Source organism: Zerene cesonia, chromosome 16 (genome assembly GCF_012273895.1).
Source record: "Zerene cesonia ecotype Mississippi chromosome 16, Zerene_cesonia_1.1, whole genome shotgun sequence".
NCBI classification, from domain to species: Eukaryota; Metazoa; Arthropoda; class Insecta; order Lepidoptera; family Pieridae; genus Zerene; species Zerene cesonia.
Window position 1 is genome coordinate 5326381 of NC_052117.1, and position 22566 is coordinate 5348946.

Below are 22566 nucleotides of genomic sequence, written 5' to 3' on the forward strand. Positions count from 1 at the left end.
TGACAGATTCGAAATTCAAATGTAATATTTTTTTATAATTAAGTGTAACAGTATTTATGGCCAGACTAAGTATAAGGTTTAAATTATTAATTTGTTGTTATTCTTTTGATAATGGTTTTATTCTTACAGTGTTGCAGAAATCGAAGAACATATGGCAAATGGAGCTAACTTTAAACAGATTTAAGTGAAATATTTAACTGATTTTGTATATTATGCGATACATTATAATTATTATTCCTTCATGATTTCTTTTTTTTTTGAAAATAATTAAGGTATACAATAAATATTTTATATTTGTTAATAATTTTTTTATTTGACGTATTTTTTTATTTACAAACAAAATTTACACATAATATATAATATATACATATAAATTAATCACTTGCCTAAACAATTTTCTTAGACAAAACAAACGAATTTATTTAACAAGCTATAAAATTCAAATCACATTTAACTCATTCTTAAAATTATCTTCATAGGTATAATTGATGAATATTTAGTGAGAGTTTCAAGCTTTACTTATGTATGAGTCTGAGTATAGTGGTTTTTTTATTTTATCAATGAGTAACATCTAATATCTTTGAAAAAATATATATTAAAATTTTAAGCATAACACAAATAGTTCTTTAATAAAGGAGGTAATTCGATTTTATGTATGATATAAAAGAATTTTTCGGTAGAAAGAGCAGTTTTACTTTTCCTCAAATGTGATCTAATTTTTACCCTGCACAAATGTTTTAAAGGAAAAACTATAAATGATAAAGATTCCGATGTTGCTCCTTCACTTAGAATACCAATCATTGCAAGAAGCTGATTCTGCACCTGTAATAAATATACATTATATGTATATTGTGTACGAACATAACATTTGTAGTAATACATCTATCTATTTAGAAGGAGAAGGCACATAGAACATTGGTTTAATTTAAGAGAAATTTGATTTGAATGGATATACAAATATAAAGATAGATTTAACTTCTAAATCACATAGGCAAATATATAATATTATGCATAGAGTGGGTATTCAACAAATAACAGTATAATTGTAGAGGGCAAACATACTTACACTCTGTGGTATTCTTCCCAAAACACCATTATCATTTGCAAATGTTAATATAAATTGGGGTTCACAATACAGACTGTGTGGTAACATTATCGGTAGTGTAGTTGGATCTGATGTCAAAGAAGCAATAAATACATCAGGCACACATTTCTCTTTATCAATACAATTTGGAGCACTGCAATAGTCAACATTACATCCAAACTGCCTGAATAACCTAAAAACCTAAAATTGTGATGTTAATTGATTAAATGACTATTTATCTCCATTGCATTACAAAGTCTAAAAAATATTAGAAATACCTTTATTTACAAATTACTTAAAGTAATTATATAAGATCTACATAAAAATCTAGTTGTACACCCATGGTACATATGGCTATATATGTTTGTCTCTCAGTGAAGTTGTAGCTTTCCAGTGGCAAAAGAATTTTGTAATTGGTCCAGTATTTTTTGCGTGAATATGTTTCAAAAATACAGTTTCCTGTTTATAATATTTGGGAATATATAAATTATATGAATGAATTTAAAATAATCTATAAAAAAAAAAACATTTTCTTTGATTTTAAAAAATGCTGCCATGAAAAACTCAACTAAATCCAATTCATAAACAACCCAACTTCCTTCAAAACCTAACTCAACCAAATTCATTAAGAAAAGAAAAGTTTTATTTGTTAACTTACGTCTTGAAAACAAGCTGAATGCATGCAATAATGTATGTATACTAAGGGTGGACATTCATATATATTTAATGCGTCAACCAAAACCCCTCTCCACAAAAATAAATGAAAGAATTCTTCAAACTTCTCTGGGGAGTTGTTATAGATATACTCACAAACATTCAAGTATGAATTCAATGGTGCATTAACAGCGTAAGTGGGTCTCCAATCTCCAATTTTTTCTAAAGTCACAAGAAAAGGATCAGAAATATTGAAGAATTCTGGGCTTAGATCGTGTTTTAGAAGACTCTCCAATATTTCCAATTTAAAGTAATGAGGTTTACAGGCTCTTAAAATGATATTGTAATCAATAACATTCACATCAGTAACTTCTAATAAAATCTTGAATATACTGGTGTATCCCAAACTTAAAGCTTGAGTTAAGGCAAGTTCTCCATCCACATTCTTAATATTAGGATCTGCACCATTCTCCAATAAAAATTTCACTACTTCATCATTAAATCCTTGTGTGGCAAAAATCAATGGAGTATCACCATGAACTGTCACTTGATTTATATCAGTTACAAATAGTAACAAATTTTTAATAGTTTCCAAACAACCCTTATAACATGCCAGATGGAATGGTGTGTAATTAGCATCATTCCTGATTTCAGGTTCAGCTCCAGCATGTAATAATACTTCAACAGCCTCATGTTCAGTGGCTAATGCAGCATCATGCAATGGGGTATCGCCGTCAAAGTCTTGTACATCTAGCATTGCATTATATTCAATGAGAAGCTGGACGATTTCGATCCTACCTTGTGCACTACAAATGTGGAGAGGCGTCACATTTTCAGTACTACCATAATTTACCATGTCAGGCAAATGGTCAAGCAGAGCCTTGATTACTTTAATAGAACTTCGATGACGGCATGCCAGGTAGAGAGCAGTGTGCCCTTCGTGTGTTTCAGCTAACGGACGTGTATCTGGATGATTTAAAATCAGCTCTAAACTTTCATAACTATCGTTAGCTGCTGCCTCATGAAGACAAGTCCATCCTCTATTATCTACACAATTCGGATTAATCTTCCTGAGCAACCGCTGTACAGTTTGAACATCGTTTTTTCTGGCAGCTATATTTAATGAATTGGTGGAAGCGGGATTGCACGAACTAAAATCCATAATTTATGTTTATAGGAATATTCAAGTATTAAAGCCGTGACGATATCTAAAATCTTGTTTTTAAGATTATAACACAGTACTTTTTATTGTTATTTTATCTATATATACATCTTATCGTAATATTTTATATTATAAATCATTATTGAAAGAAAATATATCCAAATTTTCATTCATAAGTTTGTTGATTGACTAATTTGACTTTGAAGTTTGACAATTACTGACAAATCCCAAAAAGTCAATTATCTGTAGATAAAGATCTACATCATGGGCAAAGATGTTAAAAGACAAATATGGTGGTTTTCGCGGAATATAAAACAGTGATGTTTTATATTCCGCCCTTATGTTTAATATTCAGTGGTAAGGACTCGAATATTTTGGTCTCGTCTAAACTTACTAAAAACTTACTAATTTTTAAAAACTAAATTTAGTTAGATCAAAGACGTTACACTACTAACTACACTATGAGTGAGAGAGCTCCCGACGCTTGTGTGTCTTTTTCTAATGAAGTGACCATGGCCAAACAAAATTAGGGACAAATTACTTGAAAAGCAAGTAAGTTGTAAATGTAAGTAAAATGATGATGCTACGCTGCTTAAATCAATGAATGTAAAAAAAGAATGAAAACATACATCAGTCACTTTAAATTATATGTTACCATACAATTTAAAGTAGATTGAGAGTGCGCGAAAATTCTTTGTATGAATATTTATTTTACCAACAATTAAAACACTTCCAAATTCTCATAACTACCTCATTATAAATGCGGTCACACGGAACGGTAAAAAACCAGATTTCAATTAAAAATATCAAAATCTGTTCAACCGTTCGGGAGCTATGATAACATTGACAGACTTACACACAGAAACATGTTAAAATCCTATAACACCCCTTTGTTTGGGGAGTTTTACAAGGGACCTCGTCTTCGCCGGCGAAGACGGTGTACGCATTCTGCTGCAGTGTGCACGCTTGGTGTGGTGTCACGGTTAGCTCGCTGTTCGATCGCCGAAGCTAGTCGCGCATTGGCTTTAGTTATCTCGTCGTCGGAATAGTTCAAGGCGTGTCTCGGCCGCCTCCGAGTCCAAGTGGGTTCGGGTTGAGAATGGTACGCGATTTCCTGTGTCACCAACGGATTGGAAAAGAAAAAACTCATTTACACCATTGCTTATTATACAACTACTTATACTTTGTCGTACAATATTTTGATTTTAAATAAACGGTGTCACAAAATACACTTATTTGTAATATGATCTCGAATACATGCGTAGATAATTTATGAATCTGTTGGTTCTAAATCATTCATAATGTGCAATATGTGATTCAGTCCCACATTTTTGAGTTTACTTCTGAATTTAGAAACTAAATTCAGTCAGAAGTGTAATAAGCGCATTAATTTATAATTACTGTGTATGGTTGCATGACATTTTCTATTATAGGCATAGACAGGAGGCAATCGTAGCTAAATAAACAGGTCTAGCTCATCTCCAGCCACCGAATGTCTCTTTCCTTAATAATTTAACAACAAAAATAGTACAAAAATAATGGACATTTTATGAATCAGCGGTTTATTTTTTAATAACAAGCAACATGTTTTGAGTATACTATAAAAAATAATCATGTTTCCAAAATTTCACTAAGAACTTGGTGAGTAAATTTGATATATTATGTATATTTTAATAATTCTAATAATGTTTGTGTAAAATTAAAATCCATGGATATGGTGTTAAAAATATGAGTATTAGTAACTATGTAATCAATCAATATAATAGAAATTGTTGATTATTTTTACAATTGTCATCGATTTAAATATTCACTATGGCAAATAGCTAAATTTAATTAATTATATAAGATTAAACATAGTAATTGAACAAAAGTAAATGTCATTAAGATTAAAGTCATATAATTTTAATATAAATATAAAGTATTATATCTTTCTATAGATATGGCTGTCACAAGTATGGTTGTAATTATCACAGAAAACTACTAGACCGATATCAATTATTCTTTCACATCAGAAAGTTGCAACTTAACTGAGTGACATGCTATATAAATGATAAATAATGTTTCAATCTTTATTGGGGCACAGTAAGGGGAACTTGAGAGGGGATATCTGCACGGTGCGCGTGAGCGAGGCGGCGCGCGGGGAGCGCGGGGAGCGCGGCGAGCGGCCGCAGCGCGCCGCCGGGTAGGGCCGCGCGCGCAGCTCCTCCGCGCTGCGGAACGTGCCGCGCGCCGCGCGCCGCCGGTACAGCGACGTCACCGACGTCTCTTGTAGTAGGCATCTGAAAGTGATTATTTATTCGTCACTAGTGGTCCGCCCCGGCTTTGCCCGTGGTACATAGACAGCCTATGGCCTTCCTCGATAAATGGGCTATCTAACACTGAAAGAATTTTTCAAATCGGACCAGTAATTCCTGAAGTTAGTGCGTTCAAACAAACAAAAAACAAATTGTATAGATTCATCATTTTTGTTCGGTGCAATGACTACCGAGTACCTAAGTCGGCAATATTAGGCGTCGACACAAAATCATTATGAATGATGCTAATTGGATGCGGAGGGAGTGGATGGCCGGTCTGGGGTCAGAGAGACTCGACTTCATCAACGGCCATGATCCCTATAGCTGTTAGGCCGACTGGCTGGCTGACTGAGATCCCCGGGGGGACCACGTATGACTCCAGTGGCCGTGGTGATAGTGTAAGGTCTCCGCTAGGCGGTTTGCGCCAGCAAACAAACAACGCAGAGGATTAATGGGTCTGGAAGGTCGGTTGGGATCCTTCATGCCTAATGAAGCACTTGAATATAATACCAAAAATAAAACTAAACTACCTTAGAGAAACCTTCAAAACGTGAATGACCAATAATACAATTGTAGAAATTGAGGACCTACTTTTCCAACTCAGAAAGCTGCTGCTTTGGAGTAGAAGCTGCGACGGGTTTATTCCTACCGAGTCTTGCTCGTGTCGTCTCAAGTAAATGTTGCGTCACCAACGGCTGTTTTAATTCTTTTTGTGTAGGTTTAACTCGAACAGGATTATTCTAGAAATGAAATAGAATAATTATTATAAATTGTAACATAGTTCTTTTTTTAATATTTATTTAAAAAAATCTACACACTAACATACCTTAGTTTTCCTCAACTTCACGTTGGCAATATCCTCTGGCGTGATGGTAAGCCTCGGGCCAGGAATGCGTGATGGTGCGGAACCACATCTAGGTAATGTGTTTGATCGCACGGGTAGTTTGGAATTCTGTTGGGGTAACGGTGGTGGAGGGGGAGGGGGAGGCGGGGGAGGAGGTGGCGGTGGCGGGGGACATACTGGTTTCTTGGGCTCGATCTCTTGAGAACTGGAAGAGGATGCAATATAGACATGTAAATTACACAATTTGTACAAAGTTCCTTGGCCTGTAGGAGAAAACAGAACGGATGCGTTTTGGCATACCGTGACACGCAAGTTTTTTTTGAACAAATCTAAAGCTTTGTATTTTCTTGTGTTTGATTTTACGCGAGTATTATACATTTAGAAATTAAAAACTTTTTAACGGATTTTAAACGCGATTTATTCATTATATTATTAACCCGACGTTTCAAACACTTTACAGCGAGCGTGGTCACGAGGAGACCACGCTGACCACACGTTACCACACGGTAACGTGTAAAAATCTAAAGCTTTTTAATTTTTCTGGAAGCAATAAAAAGTACTTTTCGTTTAAAATTGGTTACCCGTTTGGTCCATTACGTTTAATTGTAATATATACATAAAAACATACCCCGTTTTGAGTTATACAGGAGTGAATAGTAATTCTCAAGTTATTGCACTATTCTTATCTAGTATTATTCAGAAACTATAATAAAGCTACGTACTAATACGCCAATTTTACCTGAGCTTACCCTCGAGTTCTTCAATTTTTCCCATCATTTTCTTCATCTGCTCTTGTAAACATTTGTTCTCTTTGGCCAACGTTTCCTGCGTCTGACCCATCTCCTGTATATATTTTTTTAATTCCTCCACTTCTGCGGCGATAGCATTTTCTTTAGTCTCCGTTTGCGTTATTGGTTCCCTCAGCATATCCGCATACAAGCCAGTAATAGACTGTACACTCTAGGAGAACCAAATAAATGGTACAAGCTGTTATCGACATCTCTTATAAACGTTCATTAAAACCATTGAGGAAGGCTAATAAGAATCTCGTGTCTGTGATGACGTCTGCATTATTAAACTTGCATACGTCATGTATCAATAAATAATGAAATTAAGTAGATATGTCGTTGTACCTTTAAGAACACCGGATGTTAAAAATTTTAATATATGGTATGTTTTACTAGATGATCGGGTTCAATTCGTGTTATCTACATATTATTTGCATGAACAATATTTCCATTACTTAGTATATATTTTTTTTTATGCCATAGCGGGCAACTGAGCTGGTGGTTCGCCTGATGGTAAGCGATCACCACCGCCCATGAACATTCGCAAAGGTTGGGCCTCTGCGAATGCGCTGCCCGCTTTTTTGGGATAAGGGAAAAGGAATGGATACGTGAATGAATATATACGTGTTCTCATCCTTCCCTTAACTGCCATAAATATTTCAAGATCGGATTTAGTCACATCGTTCTAGCCACTCTCAAGTTTTAGCAAGACAAACACACAACAAATGATTTCTATTATAAAGAGTAAATCATCCTAATCAGAGATTTTTTATGAGATAAATATGAAATATATAAATAAATAAATAATATATATATAATAATAATAATAATAAAAAAATGCTTTGGTGTCATATTGCTATAATTATCAGGAGAGTAGACAATCAATGTACTAGCACTTATAAAAATGGTCTAATAACGATTTAAACAGAAAACAGTGTAGAATAAGATTGAATAATCGCAAAATAAATACTTATTTAAATAAATTATTACATTTACCTTCTTTCCGATCCATGAACATAATTCCATTATTCGCCAAACGCGCGTACGATTACTTCGCCGTAGAACCTTCTCTCTCCTAGGAGTACCAGCTATACACAAATTATAATCTACATGAAACTTCGCACTAGAAATTCCCATAACTAAATTAAATAACATACAGCGGATTGCAATATTTTCATTTCATATAAAACCAGACATCTGATATTTGATATACGAAATGTTCGAACAACTAGCAAAAATTAAATAAAGGTCGTAACAAGTTTTCGACCGTTATTTATTTTTCGAAGGAGCATGTTGCTGCGGCATGATGTCACTTCTCTTTATAACGTCTAATACGATTAGAATTTTTTTCGCTACTGCTTGTTTACATACGCAATGGTCGGTCTTATTTGGTAATAATTGAACTTTGTATTAATTGTGGATTTATCTTATTCAACAATATCTGTTATTATTATTTAAATGTATCTAGCAGTTCAATATAACATATTCTATATTGCTTTTGTTTGAAATGATAAATGAGTCACATGGATCGGTCGTTTTAAATATTGTATAATAGCCACATATCTCGATTTCTTAGATATATATCACGACTAGCTGCGCCCCGCGGTTTCACCCGCATAAGTCCGTATCCCGTAGGAATATCGGAATAAAAAGCCTATATGTTATTCCAGTTATCCAGCTGTCTACGTACCAAATTTCATTGCAATCGGTTCAGTAGTTTTTACGTGAAAGAGTAACAAACATCCATACATCCATACTTACAAACTTTCGCATTTATAATATTAATAGGATATGTAAATGTATGCCACATCAATATATAAATCATTGAAAACAAAAATGTTAATCAATAGATCACAGAAAACGCAAAGCCTTGAATTATTAAATATTCTTAAGACATTTTTGTTCATTTTCAAATTCAAGCCGGTCTTTGTGTGCTAATTATTTGATAATGTATGTAATATGTGGTAGTCGAGCACGCTTCGGCACGAATTGGGCCAGCTCGCACCGGAGAAGTACGTTTCGTACGGTGAGTGGGGGAGCCGGAGGCCCATATCCTTTTCCTTCCCCTTCCCAGTCCTTTCCTTTATTCCTCTCGCCAATCCTTTCTTAATCCCTTCCCAATTTAAAGTCGGCAATCCATTTGTAGAGGCGTAAGGTCTGTAATTGACTTTACGCCTGTACAAATGTTCATGGGCGGTGGTAGCGCTTACCATCAGGCGTCCTACCAGCTCCATTGCCGACTGCGACATAAAAAAATAATATATATATAAATTGACGAATTTGACCACCTAATATATTTACACTCATATTAAAAAGTTGAAGACTTTGTTTGTTTGGCTAGGCTATTGGCTAGATATGTACCACGAGCGAAGCCGGGGCGGATCTAGTACATTGATATTAACTGAAAGCTTTCCGCCCACGGTTCTCTTGCGTAGTCAAAGGAAATTCCCATGGGAAAAATTTGTTTCGCAGCGGTAAAATGTAGCCTACGACCTATGTTACTCTTTTTAGCCTCCTTACTATCTCTAAACACAAAAATCTGCTATAAAAACCAATCCGTGAGAGACATACAAACAGCCGACCATACTTATCATCTTTATGATTTGAATATTTCCGATCACCTAGATTTAGATATGGTTATTATGACGAGTAAATGCGGTGTGATTTTGGTGCATTTAAGAGAAAACCACAACAAAAATTGGTGTGTTATTACGGATGTCTTATTTATAAAGTGTGTAATAATAAAAACAAACGTTATGTACCTGGAGTGTTATTGGCGGAATAATTTATGACATGTTTTCGGGACCGTTGAATCGCGTCTCTAAATAAACTTGTGTCTGATTTTCTTCGTCTTTTTCGTGTCTTAAATGAATAATTGCTATTAACAGATTTAAATGAAGCTTCTGACTCTGAACAAAGATGATTTGATGAACTTGATGTTCCATGAATTTTTGCTTCAGTAAGATCTGATACGCTTGAGGTATTAGATTCGATGGACTTAATCTTTTTCCACGGGCGCAAATTCCTGTGTTCGTCTTGAGTCTCTTGTCTAAATCTCTTAGACCTAGCAGTACTCTCGGTGGACGATGAATCCTCCAGGTCGTATTCATTATAAACCTTATTAAAAGATAAATTTATATCCACTATGTCACATTCTTGTACAGTTGGTTCAGTCTGTGTGGAACTATTCGCCCTGCTTCCTTCAGGACTTACGTCAGGCATAATAACGGTTACGAATGGCGGTGTTTTATTATTTTCACAATCCTTTGATTCTTGAAATGAAACATAAATACTCTGATCCCAAGATGTATCTAATCCACTTTCACGGTTACATCTTCGAACAGGTTCTATAATGTTTGATAGCGAATCATCTTCTCCATCCGGAATATCGTTGACGGAGTTATTTTCTTTTTCCACAATACGTGCCATGTTAATATTTTAAAATGCCAGCATTATTATACATTAAAAAAGTTTTTACTTCATAGTAGAAATCATACTATAAACCAACGACGATTATTTGAATAACGAACTATTCTAACCAATAAATATGGTACAACTAAATTAAATTATTTTTAACTACCGACATAGCAAAAATATTTTAATCACGTGGAGTTAATACTTTTGAAATAAAAGATATGCATAGTATATTATATGCATATTTCCCTATTAAACATTTTATTTAGGGGCTGAATTTCCATTTAGACATTTGAATTTTTTTATGTGTTGTAATATTTGGCGGAAATTTTTAAACGTGAAGTTTATTTTTTCGTTCTAATTTTTTTTTTTATTGAATGGAAAGAATTTATACTGAAAACTGATTAATCAATATGAACCCAGAATAATTGTTTTTATAATTTGAATTTCCGAATAAGCTTACTATACAAGTGAGTAGCTACTTTAAAATTTATTCTTTAATAAGTGTAATAATAAAATCACTTTATTATACAATGCAAATATAAATAGCAATTTACAAAAAACAAATATACTACTAGAACACAATTTGTAGGCCCCATCGTTTAGAAGCGATTGCTTCCAGGCAACTTGACATTGACATGAGAAAAGAGGTGAAAAATGTATAAATACACATAAGAAACTATACATTACTGTAACTGTATATTATAGAAGAGATAAAATTTTGGAATTATATGCATATACAAAAATAAGAGAAATGTGCATTAAAGGAATACAAATATAATACAAAGAGTAATATATAACTAGAGAACAGAGACAAAACACGTGAGTTTCGCAATCTTACGCTTTGTATGGTAAAGCAAGAATCATAGACTTTGGATGTAAGCAGGCATACAATACATTTTTACTTAAAAAAAGAAATAAAGCAAGTTGTAATTATTGAAAAAAATTGTTTACGGGTGTCCCAAAAAATTTTAGTTCTTACTTTCGGCGTGGACTTCTTTAAATGGTCATACACTACTACAGTAAATAAGTATTAGATAGGTAGCTGTTGCCGTACAACGCGGGCAACAGCTGTCAAGTCAAAATCGAAATGTCAAAATCTACTTCATATTTCATAATCACTCAACACTAAATATTTTTTCATATTTGTTTCCGTTATTTCATTCAATGTATTAAATGCTGTTTATTAAAGTCAAGTCACAATAATTGAAAACCGTGTAAAATGGCGGAACCATGACTTCTATTTAAAAAAATCTAAATTTATTTTATCATGTATCATTTCAATAAAAAGAAAATATTCTTTTGTTGTACTGTAGTAGGATTACTATTGTTTTTCTTTCATTCCAAAACTATCTCAAGAAAACAATACGATTATATTATGAAGGAAAATATATTAAATAGTCTACATGCAGGAATCTCTGAAAATTTCACAAGCACAGCATTCATAGAATGTGAATATTATGATGTTATTTATGATGAAACGTCTTTACCTGTAAGTTTGGTTGATGCAGATCTAGAAGAAATACATAAAATCAAAGAAGGGGGAGAATATGCTCCATCTGAGTGCAAACCAAAATATAGCACTGCTATAATAGTGCCATATAGGTATTTAAATTTACTCTTATTTCAAGCAACAAATATATGTATTGATATGATTAGCATATTAATATAAGTAGTGCAGATTATTTTTTAATTTTCTTTTGATTCATATTGGTACACATATTACATACTAACATTTGCCTCCACAAATACACAAAAAGATTGATTGATAATAATATTTTATGTGATTAGTGAAGTTAAAGTTTAGTGTGTTTTAAATGTTTTTTTATAGGGATAGAGCTGAACAATTAAGAGGATTTTTAATGTATATGCACTCATTTCTGCACCATCAGCATATACATTACCGCATCTATGTTATTGAGCAAGTTGATACCCATCCATTTAACAGAGCAAAATTGTTGAATATTGGTGCTTTAGCTGCTATACAAGCTGGATATCCTTGCCTTATATTACATGATCTGGATTTGTTACCTGTAAAGACTGCAAATATTTATGCTTGTCTTAATGCTCCAAGGCATATGTCATCAAATATTAACAGTTTTAGGTAAGTTTTCTTTCAGAATTAAGTTATGTAAACTAATTTTTAAGTTATATAAACTAATTTAAATATCTACTTTTTGCTAGTATTCAAATTTAATCCAAAAAATAACTAATTCAATAGTATATCATTCCTATGTATGTATGTATGTTAACACATTTTATTTAATACTTTCATTATATTCCCCATTCTATAATAATTGATATTGCATGTTACAGATTTGCACTACCATATTTAAATATATTTGGTGGTGTCATATCTATATTATCAAAACAATATAAGAAAATAAATGGAATGAATAATAATTATTATGCCACTAGTGGTGACAATGATGATTTATATTCTAGAATTGAGGCCTCTAATTTCAAGATATGTAGGTTTGATCCAACAACAAGCGAGTATCACATGACAACACATAATTCCAAAACAGAGATGTAAGTATAAAATAGTTGTTATTAGTGAGAGTCATTTGTTGATCTTCTAATCCTAGCATGGAGTTAAAATTTCTTTTTGTACATATTTTTCAGTGAACAAAGAAGAAGCAAGCTTACATTTTCTAAGAAGAATATGCTATCGAATGGGTTGAATTCTATTGAGTATACAGAAGTGGCAACAGTACTCCATCCATTATTTACTCATATCATGGTTGACTTGTAGTTAGAAATTAGTTTTGTTGTTAGTTGCTTAGTTCCTGTTCTCTAGTCGTTAATGTACCTGCCAATAGAATAAGTATGAAATACTTATGGAACTGTTTGTGTTTATGTTGTTCTAGATTATAAAATTAGTGCCTTGCATTCCATTACAACAGATGTAAATTTTTATTTTATTCATAAGTGTAACAGTTATACTGCACATCATACAATGCATGTTGCTAAAAGTTGTGGTTGTACTGGTCATATCACTAGAGTATTTAAAGTTCCTGAGAATTTTACTATAGACTTGCTTATCATAATAAAATGTATATATTGTTTCAAGCAATAATTCAGTCAAAACATTATTTTAGTATTATAAGATAAATAGCTACAAATGTATGTCAAATTACTGGATTAAATTTCGTGTGCCTTTGCTTAGCTATTGGAATGTACTACTCAATTGTTATAAATTGTGTCTCACAAAATGAATTGTCATCTAGATTTTCAAGCCGTCCTATATAGCAAACAAGTTAGAATTGTTTCTGACAATAACACAATATATGTAGGCAAACAATTGTTATTTATGGTTAAGATTTAAGTGCATTTATAGATGTAATCACTTATTAATTTTTATTATACAACTATATGACTAAAAAATAAAACCAATGCAATTTTGTTTTTATCATAATATATTTGGTTCATTTATTTATAACATGGTCCCAAGGATCAAAGGAAAATGCTAAATTGTTGAAATCTTTTCAAAACTTCGAATTTTATGTGTTGTTAAGGTTAATGTTTAACACGGATTATTAATTATATGTATTTTTAATTATGTCTATCCTTATTTTTGTAATTAAATTCATCTATTGCATACATGTAATTGTTATACACATAGTATAATATCGACATTTAAATAAATGAAACACATTAAAATGAATAAAATTAAAGTTTAACTTAAACTAGGAATTTATAAAAAAAATATCACACACTATGTAGCTCAATGTCAAAGCACCATTCAAATATTACTATCACACCAAATCAATAAGAGAAAAATTAATATATAACATATTAATCATAAAAAAGAAATGCATTTACAAATAATTTAAGTTGCCTCGTATGTTTAACTTATAGAACAACAATGTATAATATTTTTATACATTTCATATTATGATACATCATAATATATAAGCATAGTTATTTACATATGTATGCTTTGTTAAATAAAACTTTTAAACCAAGTCCTTTTTGTTTCAACCACCTACCATACACCAATACCAAATTTCTATAATACCTATGGCCGTAAGACCAGCATACTGACCAATCCAAGTACAAAGGAGAACACTAATTTGAGGTTTGATCCAATGTGAAGCCATTCAGGCCACTGTGATTTAACTACTTGCTCAGGTTGAGTGGGCAAAAGCAGTGCTGCTATACAACATATACTAACTGCAACAGCCACAATGTTTATTGGTTGATGTTCTCTGAAATAAGAAAATTCAACAATGTTATTATATGGCTACATGCAAAATATTGAATAAAGTTACAATATATTTATAAGAGATACCACAAGGTCTTTATATAACAACATTGTGGTTTGTCCTTGAGACCATTAGACAATATATTCTTTAACATATTTAAATCACATAATCAAGATAATGGATTAAAAATTGTAATAAATACAATAATTTGATGTACATGTTAAAACTCTCTGTATAGGCAAAAATAATAATCTTATTATGTTTGGCTAATTACTTGCCTATGAGATGGATGATTGCAGGCCACTTTTGAATGCTCTTCTGATGATCTTATTGGGGCTGGCCGAGTTGTTAAAGGATGAAAATTATCGCCAAGGCTTTCTTGATTAATGCTTAATGGTTCACCTTCTATCAATTTTGTTGGAATATCTCTTTTGCCCAGTGCCTATAAACATTATATACAAGAATATTATAAACATATATTTCGAATAAAAAAAAAAATAAACGATTTTAAAAGTCATACCTGTTGTGTGTTCTTATCATACATTGTTATCCTAAACTTTTCTATTGTATTGCAATGCGAAACTGAAGGCTGCGTATATCGCACAACTATATCGATGCAACTTTGAGGAGCAATTACTCCTTCTGGGTCGATAACAGTAAATTTGTTTGGTGAAGTACATAGTACTGAAATCATGAATTAAATATTAAAATAAAATTTACTACGTCTATATCGTAGTATAAATTCACAAAATCATACCTTTGAAATTCACAGAAAAATCATATGGGTTATACACAGTCAGTAGCTGCTTGTGGGTATGTCTAGCGTTTAAATAAAATTCTAATGAAACAGGAAATACAAATACTGGAAAGTTTTTCATTTTGCGAAAAGCTGTAGCAGACAATTTTTTTTCAATAACAAAGCGAAAACAGAAACAATCACAACTCCGTGAGATTTTTGCATCTCGAAATTTGACATTGACACTGACTTTATAAAATATGTCAAAACTAAAATTGACAGTAAGGCTGTCCATTCACGAAACCTATTAAAATTGCACTCAGTCGATTTTTTTTTATATATTAGGTACATTTTTGTTTGAAGTATTTTGTGAAAATAGTTACACAAGTCACAGTGTCATAAACACCTATTTTTTAAATCCATATCCATATCCGTTTCTCGGGACATAATTAGTTTTGTAATATATAAATTATAATGCAGTGCACCTACCGTGGAGAACGTCGTTTATTTTTCGTCATCTAAATCGAAATGTAATAATAAAGGGGATCGAAATTTCATTAAACTTATATATACACTTCATACGTCATTACGTAATAAATAAATCGTTGTAACACTTTTACTGTTAATGTTGCAATTATCAAATAAAAAAAAACCAGAACAATATAATAATTTATTGAGCTATATACCAAATACACTTAAAGGAAACTAATTTTACAATTTCTTGTTGTAGGTGCTTGAAAATAAAGAAGTAAGATTAGAGTACGGTTAGATTTAGTTCTGGTTATTAAATATGAGTGTATTTAAAGCATTGTTATGCAAAAACGTTATGTAGACAACAAAAGCATATAGCAAATGTATTTTTATAAAAATAAAATATTATCACAAGAAATGGTCAATTTGGCTTTGGCTATAAATAATGTACACTAATATGGATACAACATGGCAACGGCGGGGTCTTCGGTCTCAAATGTTATCAGGACATCTTTAAATTTATCTAGGAGCTGCATTAGTTGTGACCGAGTAACATTCTCCATAAACATAATTTCTTCTAAGTGCTGTTCACCACGGAAGTAACCTGTAAAACAAAAAAAAAGAATGTAAATAAACACAGTTTATTTATTTTTCCAATTTCACATTAAAGAAAAATTTCAATTGACAACCCTACCTTTTTTATGTAATTGTGCGAGTAACAATAAATCATCAGGGTTATCGGCTGCGGGTATTTTAGCGAGCACAGCTCGTTCTTCCGCTGTGAATGTATCGAGGAGAGATTCAGTAGTCGGCGGATCATTGGGCAGCCGACACGCGTCCACTGCGTCACAGCCGAGTGGCGCTGTCCATACTGTTGGTGACTGAAAACTGTAATGAAACATATGTATATATAAAAACCATGTTGAGTGATTTTAATCTCAGCTATGTCGTATGTTCGATTGCACTCATAGTGACATAATCGAATGTTATAATGTTATACGAAAGAAAAAAAATCGTAATTGAAAACCACTGGAATATGAAAGAATATTTTGAATTGAAAACCTTGAATTTTGAACGAATTGAAAAATCAGAAAGATCGCAGTAGATAATAAATAAGATAAAATTTAGGTCTTGATTTTTATTGAACTATGAAACTAACTACACTTGACTTAGTTATATTTGTTTTATTAGCTTTACCAACCTCATTTCACTTTGTAACTTCAAATTCAGCGACACGCCGTTCTTCTTATCCACACCGTTGCTTATACCATTATAATTTTGTCTCGGCGATATATCAGCATCACTTTCGAATCGATCTTCATCACTGCTCGTATCTCTCAGACCATCCTTAAGAGATAAATCTGACAATCTTGAAGTCAGTGATTTTTCCTCTTTACTGTGACCATTGCGACCATTAATATCTATATGCCCATTTATATGATCACCATTCATGCCATTGCCGTTTATATTATTCGAAATTCCACTGTCAACTGAATTTGCTTGCTTCTTTTGTTTTTTTTCTTTGTCACAATCACCGTCCATATCCGTTTTAATAATGCCATCTACAACATCCACTCCATCGTCGAATGAATGATTGGCGGAATCGATTTCATTGAATTTATCGTATTTTGTATGGTCTGATTCTATAACAATGGGCTTTGTATGCGAGAAATCAGTTTGGTTCAGGTTGTTTTGTGTGGGATAGTCTTTATTAGAGGCGGGGAATGATTTAATAGTTTCTCGTGTTTCAACCGGCTCGGGAACATTCAGTTGCAGTTGGTTTAGCGATGAAAACGAAATGTTGGTAGATTGATAATACGTGTCATGTTTTTCGCAGAAATATTCTTTTCCATCTGAAATATCAAATTTTTTATTATAATTAGTTTATTTATTCTTTATTGCTCTGATACAATGAAACTACATTAGTAATAGTAAAAATGTATAGTTTGAAAAATAACAAAAAATTTGATCCTGCAATAAAGAAGGCGAGAAAAAATGAGTAAGACAAATTGCAAAAACTATATATTTTCCATACAAAACAGATATTTTTTAGAGTATACACATAAGTCTATAAATATCATTACGCTATCAAAATCAGTTAATATGTTAAAACTACAAAAATAGCCCAATACTGTTGTTAACAACATGATTCGGAATCCTGTCTCCCACAGACAACCAGCATGATGCGCGCGCGCACACCGCAGACCCAGTACATAAGTGTATAATCTATGCCGCAGACACTCACCTAGCGCCTGCGGGTTGTTCTGGTGGCGGTGGCGCGGCCAGTGCGGCGAGTTGAACTGCACGTAGGTGTGCAGCTGCAGCAGCAGGCGGCGCTGCAGCAGCCACGCCACGAGGCGCGCGAGCCGCCCGCCGCCGCGCGCGCCCCACGCGCCGCTCCGCGACACGTACCACAGCGGCGCGGGGAGCGAGAACTCGCTCAGCATCTGCATCATTTTCACTTTCGGATACTTGTACGTTTGTAATGTTTCCACACAAAAACTGCTAGTCTTATATTTATAGACGTATATTACATTATTTATATAACATCTGACTTCACATATTGCTTAGAGAGATTTATTTGCAACCCATTAGCATTGCACTTTTTTGCCATTAATGCACTTTTATTCAAAATATAATCATATGTAGTCTGGTAATCAGTTACCTGTAATAAACATAATCCAGGGAACTCCTTTGCAAATTCCTCCACAAGAGGTGAATGTATGTGAATATTAGCACCCGGTGATACTACATACACATTCCCTTCACATAATGGATATATAACTGTTGCTTTGGCCCAATATACAAGATGACCAGTTAACTGAAATGCCTGAAATAAAGTGAATTAAGTAGAATATTTTTATGTAAATTGATATTATGAATAAAGTGATGGTATCATTTAGTCTTTTAAATTTCTAACAACAATAGAGCATAAAGTATTTTATTTCTGAGTGACACAATAAATCTAAAAATTAGTCATATCTTTTTTTCCTATTTTAATCTCTCTCTTTTATCAAAAAAGTGATACATCCTTACCTGTGTTAATGTTAAGTCTGCTTCAATAGCCAATGTTTGCAAGCTCTTTAAGGGGCTGTAAAATTTTATCAGGCGAAGCAGCGCAGGGCTTCCATCTAAAGGGATCGATTGTAATAAATCATTTGGGTTCACCTGAAAAAGCAATTTAATTCTACACTGAAAGATTTGGTTATATTTTTTTAGTTGATTAAAAATATAGGATGTATTTTTTATTATTTCATATTATAATGACTTAATGTGAAATAATGAAATAACTAATGAACTATTCACGAGGATAAAGGAAGCACTTACCATAAGCAATATCCCATGGTAAGGTCTCAGTTTGAGAACACATTTGTCTATTGTTTCTGGTTCCACACTGAGGCCCCTGTTATGAATCTGATGAGCTTTGTGCGGTAAACAGAATGAGAGAAGTACCCATTTATTTATCCTAACTTGAACTATACCTGGAATACAAAATATAGCTTCAGTTAAGAAAACTTATGAAATACAAGTTGATCTTATAGTTCTTATTAGAATTGTTGGCAAGATAGAATAAGAAAATGGACCAGAGACAAATCAAACAATTTAAGTTATAAAAATTTGTAATTATTCAGCAATTATATTAATAACAATAAATAGATATGGATTTGGCGCACGAGGTTGTCGAGATGTGGGACGGTGTGTCTGCCGAGATAATCCCAATAGTTGTATCAACCAATGGGCTTGTTCCTATCTACTTAAAACAATATTTAAAGAGGTTGGAACTACTGGAGGCCCATTACGGTGGGGATACAGTGGGCAGTCCTACTGGACAACACTCGGATAGTCCGTAGGTTCCTCACTCAGTCGCCCTAGGATCCGGCAGTCTGGTCACTCAGCCGGAGTTTACAACAACACCGCCACAAGGCGAGATTACATGAAAATAACATATATGAATTGTCCTTACATACCTGTATTACTTAATTCTTCAAACACAGACTTCATAGATTTAGCGAGAGAGCTTCTTTGGAGTATCAAATGAAAAGCATTCTTGGGCATTGGCTCAGCATTTTCAGTACTGTAGCTTGTTGAACTGATAGAGTGACGCGAATTGCTTTCATATTCATCATTCTCCCCATTTATTTCACTATCTAGTGCTGATACTTCATCATGTGCTGCTAGCTAGAAAAAATAAAAAAATATATATTGGCTTGCACTATATTTGACAAGATATGCATTGTGGTCTTATAGGTTTATCATTAAGGGCGCATATTCCATTAATAATAGGATATTGTTTTTGTATATGCAATTGCATTATAATTATATGTATACGGTAATTTTGCATGGGTCCAAATTGCATGAAAGGCACTGTAAAAAATCTGGTTAAAGTTGTAAAAAGTAAAAATAAATTATGATTTTGCATTACTGACCAATATTTTTTTTTTAATATTCTATTGCTATATTTTTTAATTGGGGCTAAAAAGTGCATTTTAATACTATGTATTGCGATGGACAAACACATGAAATAAAATCACTACCATGGTTGTATTTGTCCTAATGCCTGATAATGCTGATGTCACAAAATAATATGTCAAGATTGCCTTCACTATATAAAACTATAAATAAAAATTATAATTTTACAATGTAAATTCAATTCAATTAAATTTTTTATTAAATGACAATTTTGTTTTGTTCATGTTTACACTTAAAACAATGTAATGTACTAAATCAAGACTTAATCTTTCCATAACCATGATAATCTTTAAATAATCTGCTATCATAATTAGTTCATTGCCTTTGATATTTCAACACTACGTTTTTTTTTGCAAATGGAGTACACGGAAAAATAGAATAGGAAAGCAAAATTAATATACAATTTTATTATAATAACCTACCATAATTTTCATTTCTTCAGTCAAATATGAACATCTCTTTTCTTCATGCCTCAGTGCTTTACCAAGCCTTTTACTCAAATCATAGTAACATTTAACTAAAACACAAAAGACTGGTTATTGTCAAACCATATAAAAAAAGTTTTAAAACAAAATAACATGATTAATTTTTGAACAGTTTTTACATTTATTACACTATAATTTTAGAATTATTAAGCGATTTGGAAGTGTTAAAGTTGCCCATCTATGTACATCATCTTTACATTCCATACTCAAAAGATAAGTGAGTATTTTACAAGCAGAAATTGATTGAATTGATCTGTAAGGGTTTTGCATAAATATCTTATGTGATTTTAAATAGCAAAAATTAATGTACACCAATAAAATGCTATTAAAAATGAAAATCTCAACATTCATAAACTTCAAGCTCAAGAATCCTAATCACTTTTGCTCCCATAAAATAAAGAACAGGCTGCATTTGACAGTCTTTTATAATTTATGTATGATATAATGCTCTATTTACCTATTGAATGGCTTGCTGATGCTTGTAAAGCAAACACAATATTTATGAGTATCATAGCAGCCGTGTCATGGAGTAATGTTGGATGACCAACAAATCTGACATCATTGACTTTGAGCTCAAACTTCCTGTTGCACAACTCAGCTTTCACAGCAAATAATGTTGATAACATTTCATCTGTAAATCCACTCAATTGACCTGGAAAAATACATGTCTCTTAAGATTACTTTTTATATCTCATGTGATGCACTAATTAGGAACATTTTATATTCATTTATGTTTATTAAGTAGCAATATTATCTAAATAAATAAAAATTGTTTGGTCAATGCGTTGGTAAGTATACAACTCAAGAATGGCTCAACAGATTTGGCTATTATCCTACTTTCTACTAATATTACAAATGCAAAAGTTTGTAAGGATGTGTGTGTATTCTCCTTCACACAAAAATTACTGAACCAATTGCAATGAAATTTGGTATGTAGAAAGCTGGACAACTGGAATAACATATAGGCAAAAATAATAAATTTTAAATTTTTTTGTTAATCCATAAGAAAGGTTCTTAGAGAAAATGGGTGAAACCATGGCGGACTGCTAGTATTATAAAAAATACGAAGATTCAATTAAATAGAATAGATACAACCTTTGGTAAAACTCACAGAGCAGATATTGTAATACACTATAAATACTTTATGCTAATTTGTACTATTCAATTAATTATATATAATAGCATGTTATATGTTTGAAACCAAAGACTGAATCACTTAATATTGCATAAATTACTCCAAGTCGTAAATTATATTACTCAGTTCACAAGTAAATACTTCTTTACGAAATAGAAGCACTAAATACCTTTGCAAATATTAGAAGTTTGAGATTGAGGATTTTGCAATAAATCTTCGGTAGAGTTGATAGCGTATGGGTTGTGACGACCGCATTTCTTCTGTTTACTTTCATCTTTGTTCTCTGTTGTATATGGATATCGAAATAGTAATCTATCTCCTTTACTGTCCGACTTAACGAAAAATATATTCAATGGATTAACTTCCATTTCAATATACAGAATGATACGAACAAAAAATAAAATTTACACTTTGCTACTTTTGTTGAATAACTCGATAGCAAGATTCTGGCAAAGGGCACTCGAATAAAAAGTTTAATGATTTGAATTGTTTGTCTTCATACATTTTATAAATAACAGCACAAGATGTGAAAATATTGACTTGAGTTCTTTCTGCGTTCTATTGTTATTGCTTATTACTCACTTAAAATATTTTTGTAATTGGGCAGAAAAGTGTTTTGCTCAGTTTTGCTTTTGTAATATTACGTCAAAATTAAAATGACAATTGTCAAAAGATTGCCAATTTGACGTATGTGAATATAAACATAGGTAAAGATAAAATTAGGCCTTTTGACCACAGAATTTTCTGTGCCACAGGTAAGAAGATAAAAATTTCCCAAAGATGGCTCAAAACACAGTCATAGGTACCTGAATCTACCTACC

General features: G+C 32.4%; 6 protein-coding genes across 7 annotated transcripts in view; 2 read left to right on the forward strand and 4 right to left on the reverse strand.

Annotated features, from left to right (window-relative positions):
• The window catches only part of LOC119832935 (xaa-Pro dipeptidase), an 8392-nt gene extending 8147 nt beyond the window's left edge, over positions 1–245 (forward strand). For both annotated transcript variants that reach the window (XM_038356765.1, XM_038356764.1), the window contains exon 13: positions 130–245. In XM_038356765.1, the coding sequence (XP_038212693.1) occupies positions 130–184 (55 nt within the window). In that variant the 3' untranslated portion in view covers positions 185–245. The remainder of the gene's footprint in view (positions 1–129) is intronic.
• A 120-nt stretch (positions 246–365) lies between these two features.
• LOC119833018 (ankyrin repeat and SOCS box protein 3-like) lies at positions 366–3093 on the reverse strand. Its single transcript, XM_038356888.1, has 3 exons — positions 1743–3093; positions 1067–1285; positions 366–822 (listed from the first exon to the last, which is right to left on the reverse strand). The coding sequence occupies exons 1-3, from the start codon at positions 2898–2900 to the stop codon at positions 604–606; spliced, it is 1596 nt and encodes a 531-aa protein (XP_038212816.1). The 5' UTR covers positions 2901–3093; the 3' UTR covers positions 366–603.
• A 1790-nt stretch (positions 3094–4883) lies between these two features.
• LOC119833064 (putative uncharacterized protein DDB_G0294196) lies at positions 4884–10255 on the reverse strand. Its single transcript, XM_038356937.1, has 6 exons — positions 9589–10255; positions 7823–7914; positions 6778–6998; positions 6021–6243; positions 5786–5934; positions 4884–5179 (listed from the first exon to the last, which is right to left on the reverse strand). The coding sequence occupies exons 1-6, from the start codon at positions 10253–10255 to the stop codon at positions 4963–4965; spliced, it is 1569 nt and encodes a 522-aa protein (XP_038212865.1). The 3' UTR covers positions 4884–4962.
• A 1042-nt stretch (positions 10256–11297) lies between these two features.
• On the forward strand, positions 11298–13516 carry LOC119832973 (beta-1,4-galactosyltransferase 1-like). Its single transcript, XM_038356811.1, has 4 exons — positions 11298–11845; positions 12072–12344; positions 12557–12772; positions 12866–13516. Exons 1-4 carry the CDS (start codon positions 11511–11513, stop codon positions 12993–12995), a joined length of 954 nt encoding a protein of 317 aa, XP_038212739.1. The 5' UTR covers positions 11298–11510; the 3' UTR covers positions 12996–13516.
• Positions 13517–13662: 146 nt separating this feature from the next.
• LOC119832974 (motile sperm domain-containing protein 1-like) lies at positions 13663–15422 on the reverse strand. Its single transcript, XM_038356812.1, has 4 exons — positions 15206–15422; positions 14969–15132; positions 14727–14890; positions 13663–14451 (listed from the first exon to the last, which is right to left on the reverse strand). The coding sequence occupies exons 1-4, from the start codon at positions 15324–15326 to the stop codon at positions 14262–14264; spliced, it is 639 nt and encodes a 212-aa protein (XP_038212740.1). The 5' UTR covers positions 15327–15422; the 3' UTR covers positions 13663–14261.
• Positions 15423–15840: 418 nt separating this feature from the next.
• Positions 15841–22382, reverse strand: LOC119832910 (GATOR complex protein NPRL3). Its single transcript, XM_038356732.1, has 11 exons — positions 21915–22382; positions 21068–21262; positions 20548–20642; positions 19624–19834; positions 18983–19137; positions 18692–18823; positions 18321–18485; positions 17901–18102; positions 16857–17508; positions 16350–16543; positions 15841–16259 (listed from the first exon to the last, which is right to left on the reverse strand). The coding sequence occupies exons 1-11, from the start codon at positions 22111–22113 to the stop codon at positions 16108–16110; spliced, it is 2352 nt and encodes a 783-aa protein (XP_038212660.1). The 5' UTR covers positions 22114–22382; the 3' UTR covers positions 15841–16107.
• Positions 22383–22566: the final 184 nt, after the last annotated feature.